At 28.1% G+C, this 11,307-nt stretch overlaps 1 protein-coding gene across 2 annotated transcripts; it reads right to left on the bottom strand.

Annotated features, from left to right (window-relative positions):
* Positions 1–1,493: 1,493 nt before the first annotated feature.
* On the bottom strand, positions 1,494–10,308 carry LOC129321304 (truncated transcription factor CAULIFLOWER A-like). 2 transcript variants are annotated; one of them, XM_054967023.1, is made up of 8 exons: positions 9,986–10,308; positions 5,734–5,812; positions 4,607–4,671; positions 4,328–4,427; positions 4,151–4,192; positions 3,841–3,867; positions 2,933–3,060; positions 1,494–1,708 (listed from the first exon to the last, which is right to left on the bottom strand). In XM_054967023.1, exons 1-8 carry the CDS (start codon positions 10,168–10,170, stop codon positions 1,603–1,605), a joined length of 732 nt encoding a protein of 243 aa, XP_054822998.1. In that variant the 5' UTR covers positions 10,171–10,308; the 3' UTR covers positions 1,494–1,602. The 2 variants fall into 2 exon arrangements, with proteins under 2 accessions (XP_054822998.1, XP_054822997.1); XM_054967022.1 differs by having other exon boundaries at positions 3,841–3,882; positions 9,986–10,304.
* Positions 10,309–11,307: the final 999 nt, after the last annotated feature.

The following is an 11,307-nucleotide window of genomic DNA, read 5'->3' as shown; positions in this document are numbered from 1 at the left end:
TAGATCAACAAAGATACATGAACACAATATCACAAATAACCTACAAAAAATGGTATTGTCAAGTAATTTTAGTAATTTAGGCCAAAAAAAGTATATTTAGTAATAAATAGGGAATATTCAAGAAATATAATTGCTTTAGTAGATTTTGGAGCAGACATAAATTGTACACGAGAAGGATTAATCCCAACAAAATATTGTAAAAAAAACTTGTGAAAGAATAGGTACTGCCAGCAATTCCAAATTAGACATACAATATAAACTAACAAACACACATATATGTAGTAAAGGAATATGTTTTAAAAATATTTTCTATTGGCTAAAACTCTAAGTGAACCTACTATATTAGGCACACCTTTCTTAAAGTAAATTTCATCTTTTAAACGGGATCATAAAGGAATAATTGTAAAAATAGCAGGAGAAAAGATAGTTTTTGAATGAATAAAATCTCAAATAGTTAGATAAATAAGAATGTTAAAGCAAAATTCTATATTTAGATAGAAAACAAAAACAAATAAACTTTCTTAATAAAAAAATACATTATAAAAGAATTAAAGAATAGATAGAAAGTCTGAAAATAAAAAACAAAATAAATAAAATAAGAGAAAATTTTGAAAAAGACATTTGTGCAAAACTTCCAAATACTTTTTGAAATAGAAAAAGACACAGAGTAGAATTACCTTATAAAGAAAACTTCAATGAAAAACAAATATCAATAAAAGTTAGACCTATATAAATGAACTAAGAATTGTTAAAATATTGTAAAACAAAAATGCAACAATTACTTGAAAAGAAATTAATAAGGCCGAGCAAATCTACATGGAGTTGTTCAGCTTTTTATTCTAAAATAGCACAAAATTAAAAAGAGGTGTGTCAAGATTAGTTATAAATTATGAGCCATTAAACAAAGTTTTAAGATGAATTAAATATCCTATTCCCAATAAAATGGACTTAATAGGAAGATTATCTAATGCTTTAATATTTTTAAAATTTGATATGAATTAAATTTGGATACTACCACAAATAGCAGAAAGAAATAGATATAAAACAACTTTTACAATTCCTTTTGGACATTATGAATGGAACGTAATACCTTTTGGATTAAAAATATACTCTCAAAATTTCAACAAATAATGAATGATATATTTAATCCATACAGTCCCTATAGTTTATACTGATGATGTTTTAGTATTTTTCAATTCAATTAAAGAACATTTTAAACATCTAAATCAATTTTATAAAATCATAAGAGCCAATAAACTAGGCATCTCAACTAGAAAATGAAGTTACTCTAAATTAAAGTAAAATTTCTAGGAATGGAGATATATTAGGAAAAATAACTTCAACCAGTAGAGTTGTAGAATTTGCAGAAAAATTTTCAGATAAAATTACAGATAAAAATTAATTACAGAGATTTTTAGGATGCCTAAATTATGTGGCAGACTTCTTTTCAAAGATAAAGATAAAAAATAGCTATACTTTTTAAAAGATTACAAAAAACCCTCCAAAATAGACAAACAAAATAACATAAATAGTAAAAGAAGTGAAAGAACAAGTCAAAAGCCAATCCTGGATAGCCAAATCCATTATAATTATAATTATAATTTATAATCTGGGAGTAAAGCAGCTAAGGTGGCAGCCATACAGTGGCTCCAGCGTCAGATCAAGATCGTTCCTTCCCGCTGCAGTCTCTTCTTCAACGTAATTACCACTGCATTTACATAAAATTATTGTTATTACCAAACATTATTAATCATTTTTATAATTATAATATGTATTTCGGGCACATCTTATTTGAATTCTATTGGATTTCAATTTAAATCATTATTATTTTCCATAAGTCATTAACTAGAATATCAATGCTATTTTAGTACACATTAATTCGTTATAAAAAAGATATTATAATTTAGTTAAAAATGAAAAAAATAACATATAAACCCCGTTGAAATTAAATATTGTTAACCTGATTTACCCAAAAAAAAAAATCTTGTTAACCCATGTGAAATATGCTAACAAACTCTCCAAATAAAAATTGGCGGGACTTTTATCCAAAAAAAAAAAAATGGCACGACCTGAGCAGGAAATATCCATAATCCATAATTTAATAAAAGCTAAAGTGTACTTTTGATCCTATACATATCTTTATATAAAATTTTAAGTTAGTCTATTAAGTTTACAAAGTATCTTTTCAGTCCTCTAACACTTAACACTGTTAATTTTAAATGAATTTTTTTGTGTCTCAATCATTGTTATTTTTATAAAAAAATTAATATGTCAATATTTGATAATATTTTATAAATATCTAAAAGTTTACTGTATAAATTTTATGTAATAAAACTAACAGTGTTAGAATTAAAGGATTGAAAAGGTATTTTATCGAATTAAAATTAAAAAATAAAATAAAATAAAATATTATGAAAAGTTAAAGGGTTAAAAGACATACCTTAGCCTTTAATAAATTTTGAATTGATCACCCAAAAAAAAAAAAAGAATTGGTCCCAATTATTACTTGAAACCAAAATTTGTTAGCAATATTGGAGCAAGAGCAATAAGTGATAATAGTACAACTTAACTTAAATCATGTTTAAATATATGAAAAAAATCAAAATATTTGATAAAAATCCAAATAGGGTTGAGGTCAATCATATATAAAAACGTAATTATTATTTTAAACATAACCAATGATAAGTTATTCATAATTTTAAAGTACACGTACGCGTGCATGCATGCACTCTTCCTACAAAGATGCATTATTCTCATTTGATAGAGAGAATCACATTCATGCCCATAATAACACCAACTGTTGAGATTAAATTTAGATGGAATATATTTAATTTAGGTTTTAGATTGTACTTGCTTAATTTTAAATTTTAAAAAAAAAATCTCATAGCTAACACATTATAAAAGATAAACATGAGGAAGGAGAGGGAAGTACCCGATGTTTAAAGTGGGAAGAGGGTGTGGGAATAAAAAAGAAGGATTAGGATCTGCTGCTTCATGGCTTGGCTGCACCCATCGTGCTTCTTGTGCCTCTCCTGCTGCTGCCTTCTCCCTCTCTTTTATCTATTTTCATTTCAATAATATCACAATCCAATAATATACATGCACATACATATATATCATCATGTATGAATACAAATATCAAAGTATGCAAGCATGTAACATACATAGAGCTAAGAGATTAGGATTCTCAACTTGACAAAGCACAATGTATACTTTAGCTGGAGAGGGACAATTCCATCAGGGGCCAAAAAATGGGGAACTAATTCTTGCATATTTTCATGACACTGACAACCGGTCAAGTTATTGGTTCAAGGGTCTATTGTAAAAACTATAGTTAAATTGTGATCAAATCGATCATAAACAAAATATTTTATTAAATTGGTCAAGACAATGGTGATTTAATAGTTTACTAATTTGATCAGGTAGCTTGACTTGAATTTCCTTAATGAATATTGTACACACAAAAATTAATACATTTTTAAAGAAAGTTTGTAACATGGGAGGCAAATTTAAAGAACCCCTCATCTCCCCCCCCCCGGGCGGGCGGGGGGTATCTGTCCTTGACTCCCATGTGTCACTCTTTTTCAGTAAAGCATTATACTTGTCGATCATAGAACCATAACTAGTTAAGTGTAAGAAAGTGAACAGCACAATAAAATAAAGAACGCCTTCTTGATAACATAAATAGAATGGCAAATGTTAATTAATTATCAGTAAAATCATGAAACAAAAATTTGTAAATGTAAGCTGAACATGTGATATATCAATCCATGTAATATAATATATTCTGGCCAAAGAAAAAAGTCATATAACACACACACACACACACACACACGTCACCTTCTTTGCAAGCATGCTATTCTGTTCCTGCATCACCTTCTCCTGTCATTATATATATATATATATATATATTTGCAGAACAAAACGAAATCACCGATTAATTTACATAAAAAAGTGTATAAAAACTACTTCACCCTTAAGAGATCACGTTTTAGAGGCAGGTTTTTCAATTGCTATTATCTCAATTGATCGAAGTGTATGCACTATATATAAAAATAAACACAGTCAACTTTTCTTGGAAAAGAAGATGAAATTGATTGAACCTCTCAGGACAGAAAATCAAGCTTATGGAGAGTCAAACACACTCTACCTTTTTCTGAAGCTCAGAAATGGACTCGTACATGAGCTGGTTCTGTAATAATAAATTCAAACGTACGTAAAAATATCTCAGCGCCATTAAAGAAGAAAGAATTAATGTTACTGAAGAATGATGGGGTGTGTGTGTGTGTGAGTGTGAGAGTTGATTCATATATATATGTATATATACTTTGCGTGTACGGATATGTTTGATAGCTGTTTCTAACTGTAGCTCTAGACTCTGAAGCTCTCTGAGGTTGAGTAAAGCAAGATCTTCTCCCATATAATGCCTGAAACTTAAAGCTTAATAATTAATATCATGGATCTTCACTTCTGATGAACAACTACGACAAAGACCAAATGAGAGGCAGAGAATTAGATGACTAAAAAAAAAAACACACACACACACACAGAGGTAGCTAATTCGCCAATCAATTTATATTACTGGTTATAGTTCGTTATAACTTGCCTCTGGTTTCTCTGCAAAAGATCAATCTTGGCCTTCAGTCTAGAATACTCAATGGTCCAGTTTTCCTGCAAAGGTTTAAGAATAATATTATACATAGCTTAGCATATCTAGCTATAATATATATGTGTTTTCACGTACACCAACTCTTTATAGAGCCTTAAAAGTGATGATAATATGAATCTCTTACATTCATATTGTTAGAATATATAGGTAGCGTTTAGAAAGCAAAGACAAAACGGTGCAAAATTAAAATTAAAGAAAAGAGGTAGGGATAGAGCAAAAGACAAAACTGAAAGTAGTTAAATTGTGTAATGTTTCGTGCCTTCAGCATATATGAGGTATATATGAAACAAGAATGTAAAATAACACAAAATCAATCTTCACCAAATGATAAGGAATGTAATAGCTCAACTCAAACAGAATAGGAGTATACACCCAATTGAAAATCATAAAATCAACCGAAATCACATCTTAATTGTATTATTAATATTATATTTGGGGAAAGAGTGAAAGAGATAAATTCCTTGTAATATAAATACTACAACTTTTGTCTTTTTTTTTTTGGTAGACAATCATCTGACGTCCGATATTATATATTACTTTGGTATACAATCAGCTGATTCTAATATCTTAGCGTTGATAGTTGTCACCTATTTTTATCTTTATCTCTAACTATATAACTTATAAAATTCACTTTTATAAACGTAGATGATCCATATATATATACGCATGGGCAGTACTAGACTTGCATATGCTCGAATAAGTTCATTCTAGTTTCTTTCATTTCTTTTTTTTTTTCATTAGGCCTCCCCATTTGTTCACCCAAAAAAAAAAAAGCACACAATCATGTATATCCCATATGATCTCTTTCATATTTGCTTACAGTATTATATTAGTGTTCCTAATTATGGCTTGTGTTTGCCAACTGTGAGTTGATAACTACTTGTGTGTGAAATCAGCATTCAATTAGTTTTATGCTAATATATATATATATAGACAAATTAAGATGGGATGAGAATGTAGAAAAAAATATAAAAATAATTATTAGAAATGACTAATAAATTGAAAATTGAAAGTAATTAACTAATGAGAGTTCATCGTAAATATGAATTGATTAAAGCACTAACCTGTGTCGCAGTATCGTTTCCAGCAAGCTGCCTCTCAATATAATGGTATCTTTCATAGCGTTCCAGAATGTTCTCCATGCTGTTTCAGTCCCCCAAAAAAAAAAAACAAATCAGAGTTAAATATCTTCATTCATTTATGCACACACAAATACATCTACATACATGCATACATAAAATCAAGCTAATTTTTTTGGCAATAATATATACAGTAAGTGCGTTTCTATTTCTTCGTATATATGTGTAATAATTTACTTCTTCTAAATCATAAATTAGCCTTAACTATCTAATTGTACTGAATTAACTTTATATACCTAAGAAACCAAAAACAAGTTAGCAGTTCAAACATATATATAATTAGAAAAGATGAAAAGAGTTACATAACATTCTAGCGAATAACTACATGTATGTATATGTTGCAATCCTTCTTTAGCTAAAATATTTGTGCAGCACATTCTAAAGTACTCTCTGACTCTCTGGCCATTATTATAAGACTTTTCTTCATAGTCGTTAACATAAGACTCTTTTTTTGACTAAAGCATTAATTTTTTTTCTCAAATATCTTTTGATTTGATTTCCTTAGCTAACTAGATAATTAATCTCCTAATAAAGTAAACAATTTTCTAATTAATTTAATGAAATTCATTGAGTATGTTGAAGTTTTAAAAAGTGTAAACTAATTTTGACTAAATTCCTTAATCTATTGAAATTGTTAGTAAGTTCTTATAATAACTAAACATGGAGTATTTGTTGATTAAAACTAATCATTAATGACTCATCTATAGATTATCCAAGAATTGTTTTTTCAGGTGGGGGCTAAAAACTATTTCAACTAATCAACTACAATGAAATTCACGAAACTAAAAGTTTAGGTATCAATAAGGAGTACTTCTCCAGTCTTAATTATATGATAAAGTTAACTAATTTCACTTTTTTTTTAAGGAGTGATGGTTGATACCTTAAATTTATAGAAAAATGTATGAATTTTCTATTTTGTCTTCCATTGAAATTAATGATCATGATAAAATAGTGTATAGAAATTAAAGGCATACCAAAATCTTGTTGCAATTAATTAAAAAGGGATAAAGTTAAGAAAATAATTAACTACCATATTTTTAGTCAAGATAAAACTCTAAAATTTTATCTTATAACTAGTACTAAAGGGACTAATTAATACAATTATTCCCATATTTCTCCTGTGTAATGAAAAAATCAATTAGGTACGTTTTTTGTTTTAAGGTAGTTTAGTGTTGACACATGGCTCATCTAGGAAACTGCACCCTAAGACAACACATCCTCAAGTCCATACATTAAAAGACAAAATCATATAATTTGTGAGAACATTCTTTTTCTTTCTTTCTTAGCCATCATTATTTGAAAGGACTTGACTAATATCTCTTTACCAGACATTAAAAAGCAAGAGCACAGACAAGAAAATTAAAAACCTGCACGTGTTTCAGGGGGGAAAAACTTTCTTTTTAAAAAATGTTGAGGATGAAAATCAATTTTTGATCGAAAAATTTAAATGAAAACGAAAAAGAGAAACAAAAGCATGCAAATGCAGCAGCAGCAGCAGCTTTTGCATCCATGTCCTGAACTGAAAGGACTTGAAATGAAACATGACAAGTAACTAATCCACAAGGCTACCACTCCATCATGAATGAACTAAAACATAAAAAAAATTAAAATAAAAAATAAGAAGAAAAGACAAGAAAATAAGTAAGGGTTTTACAGTGATCATATCACTGGTACGGCATGTATGATTTTCTTAACCTAGGATGAGTTAGAACAATCAAAGTTGCAGCAACGAAATTGAACTGTTGATTTGCCTATAATTCTTGTTGGAAATAATTGCTATTAATATTATTATGTTTCTCCTTTTAGGATTGTGGAGTCTTCATTAGTTTTGTACGTGTAAATCTGTGGGGGTTGGATTTAATAATGTACATAACAGTATAATGTGTGTTTGAAGTATGAATTTTTGTAAATTCTGTTAAATAGGAGGTAGTTTTAAGATTTTAAAAATAATATAAATAAGTTAAATCTTGTGCATTGTTAAGATTGTCGAAGTTGAGTTTGTATGATAAACAAATAGTATATCTGTCTTTCGAGTATTTATCTTGAATAAGTTGAGTAGATTTGAGTAATTTTGAATTGTTCTTCAAGAATCATAGATATACTTTTCTTTGTTATAACAAATTGGTATCAAAGTTTGAGTAAAAGGAAAGAAATTAAAGAAAAGAAGGTTTGCATGTGTTATGAGATCTCCATAATATTTGTTTAAGAAAAGGAATGTACTGAGAGTGAAGAAACTTGAAGATACACAAAGGAATATGATGCATTGAGAATGGAAGGACTTGGTTGCTCAATTGCCAGAGAAAATGCAACAACATAGCTTGTCTGGGGATTTTTTAATTTCTTTTTATTTTCTAAGACAAAAGTATACATTTGATCATTTAATTTTACACAAAACTTCATTTTAATCCTTTAATTTTATAAAATAGCTTTCAATCATCTTATTCTTACACCATTAATTTTATTAACAAAAAAATGAAGATTGAACTTTTAAGCATTGACAAAATATTCTCAAATATGAACGCCTAAATTTTCATTCTTTAAAATATCGATAATTGACATAAAAAATATCATTTGAGACTAATATATATTAGGGTTAAAGGATTAAAAAGATATTTATAAAATTTAAGGCTAAACTAAAACATTCTATAAAATTAGAGGATCAAATTAAGGTGCACTTATGCCATTTTTAATTAATCAACATTTTATTTTTAATTAAGAGATTATTTTTACTATGTACTCAGCATGTTTTAAATTAATAAAACATATGAAATGAAAATATATACTGAATTTACACTGTCTATATTTAATATAAAAGGATCAGATTTGGAGTTCTAAACTTAATTTTTTATAATACAAGTGTATTTTGAGTATTTCCCTTTTCATATTATCTTCTTGAGTATAATTGATTTTGTGTATATTTAAGAGTATGTGTGTGTATTTAAATTGATCTCCAAATATGTGTTTGTTTGATTTGTGCGAAAATAAAATTTATAATTAACCAAAAATAACTTTTTCATACTATTATATCAATCCCAAAACCAAAACCCTAATCAGATGCAAAGCAAAACAAACAAGAAATCAGACGAAAGTGATTAGTATTAATGTGTAATTATGGTCAAACTTGTGACACATGCATGTAGCCAGGCTTTTTCATATTGTAAAGGCCACAAAAACCTGCGGAAAAGAATTAACACAGATTTATATATGATCAATCAGTATAATTAAGAAATCAAAGTAAAAATTAAATATTATAATGAAAAAGTTTCTCCTAATTCATTCATTAATTTCAACCTAAACCAAAATCAATAACTCTAATAGAATTAAACTGCAAAAATAAAACAAACATCAATGTTAAATATATGAGAAAACATAACTTAGGTCTCTGTACTTTACTCAAATTTTGCTATACATTCTTGTACTTTTTCAATATTTTAGATCCTTACACTTTTATTTTCCTATATTTTAGGTCCCTTCATAAGCGGTGTTATAAGGACCTAAAACATTGAAAAAAAGTATAAAATTTTATAGCAAAACTCACGTAAAATGTAAGAATTTCAAAATTATGGTTTCCCTATATATATTATAACTTCTCATATGCCTATTTTACATGCACCAAAAACCTTTGTTTTTCATGCGATTCAAAACAAACAAAGGGGAAAAAATAAAACTTTACAACCAAAGAATTCTATATATATATATATATATATATTTCAATCTAGAGCCAAAACGCTACTCAAGTGCAAATTAAAACATGAAAAAAATTCAAAAAAAATGGAAAAAGAAAATTAAAGGCTAGAGTAATGTAGCAAAAGATTAATACATATCACAGTGCATAATACAGCTTTTGACACGGATAATTAACAAGTAAGCTTTATCATGCATGAACCAAGGTCTATCCTTACTTGAATCTTTTTATATACATGCTTAAAGAAAACACTGTTCGATTAGAAAAAATAAAATTATAATACCCAAAAAGGTTTTCGAATCAGATCCAAACAAAGAGATCAAATCACAAAAAATAGAAGAAAGCAGAGAAAAACATGTACAGTGCAAGCATCACACAAACACACACAGATACATATAGAAAGATGAAGATGAGAAATTTGAGAATTTAACATTGAAGTAGTTTGTGCGTGCGTGCTTGCGTGTGCACAAACACACACACAAGCACATATACCAAGAATCAGTGGCATATTCGAAGAGCTTTCCTGAGTGATTGAAGACGATCAAAGCAACCTCAGCATCACAGAGCACAGAGATCTCATGAGCTTTCTTCACTAACCCAATCCTTCTCTTGGAGAACGTAACTTGCCTGTTGATCTTGTTCTCTATCCTCTTCAGCTGAACCCTACCTCTTCCCATATCTTCATAAATATACTTATAATATATATATTGGTGTAATGATAAATTTCTTCTTTTTCCGTTGGATTTTCCCGATAAAATTACCCAAACAGGGGAAACCCAAAGGGTTGAAGAAGAAAGAGAGAAGGAGAATGTTTAGAGTTTGTGTGTTTAATTTGTTTCTTCTTCTGGACAAGCATGAGTATGGAGGCGTGTGTGACTGTCCGTCTGTGAGGGATAAGAAAGCTTTTAGGGTTTTTTAGGGCAAAGAGATTAGGGTTGTGATCTTTGTTCATTGCGTTGTCGATCTCTCATTGGTTCACTGGCACGTAATTCAAAGTCTTCCATTCTGTTGCCTTCCTTAATTACTGTCCACCACTAGTCTCTTCATAATTATCATAATAATAAGGAAAAATCATAGAAAAATTTTTAAAAAATATGTAAATAATAATGAGATCTGCAAAATGTGATAATTCTTTTTTAAGTTCTTTAGAATCTTTAATTTGTGACATTAATGTTATTTATAAAATGATTATAATACTCTTGATTTAAATAAAAAATAAAAGCACAATAATTATTTTGATTTAGGTTATAATAACTTTTCTTCTAACAATAATTAAAATAGGATGACGAATGACAAGTTCTATCCCGCAAATTTTTTAATAACTAAAGTCTAAATATTGTAAATATTTGTGACAACTTTTCTTTTACAAAATTTTTAATTGTTGAATCACAAGTATTGTAGATATTATTGACTACTTTAATTTAAATAATAACTACTTACACCTAAAAGACTTCACTAGAGTTATTAACTTTCGTGAAACGTCATTGCTTAGCATATTTTAAATTTTTAGTCAATTTTTTCAATAATATATTAACTACTTCTGCTTTTTTCCGATCTCTCATCAGCTCTCATGAACAAGTTAAAAAAAAAATAACCATAATTGTGATGGTCCTCATCGTAGGGACACGAACATTATTCCATAAATCCGTGCGTTGGTTTTTTGCCGTACGGTTCCTTCTTACATATGGATGAACTTGCAATACCGTTTAATATTATAAAATATTTTTAGTCTAATTACATTCTTTAATAAATTAGTTAATTATTTTAAAATTATACACTTCTTATATATTTATTTTTATTTAATAAGATATCTC

This window comes from Prosopis cineraria, unplaced genomic scaffold, assembly GCF_029017545.1.
Source record: "Prosopis cineraria cultivar Desert tree isolate PC_DT_omini unplaced genomic scaffold, ASM2901754v1 PC10, whole genome shotgun sequence".
Classification (NCBI taxonomy): domain Eukaryota; kingdom Viridiplantae; phylum Streptophyta; class Magnoliopsida; order Fabales; family Fabaceae; genus Prosopis; species Prosopis cineraria.
Note: the sequence above shows the minus strand (reverse complement) of the source record. Positions and strands in the feature narration are given on the sequence as shown.

Coding starts and splice junctions, on each gene's coding strand:
- LOC129321304 (XM_054967022.1), bottom strand. CDS start 10,170: ATGGGAAGAGGTAGGGTTCAGCTGAAGAGGATAGAGAACAAGATCAAC. Junction 5,813..9,985: donor GAATATGCCACTGATTCTTG/GTATATGTGCTT, acceptor GGACTGAAACAG/CATGGAGAACATTCTGGAAC. Junction 4,193..4,327: donor AACATATCCGTACACGCAAA/GTATATATACAT, acceptor TTATTATTACAG/AACCAGCTCATGTACGAGTC.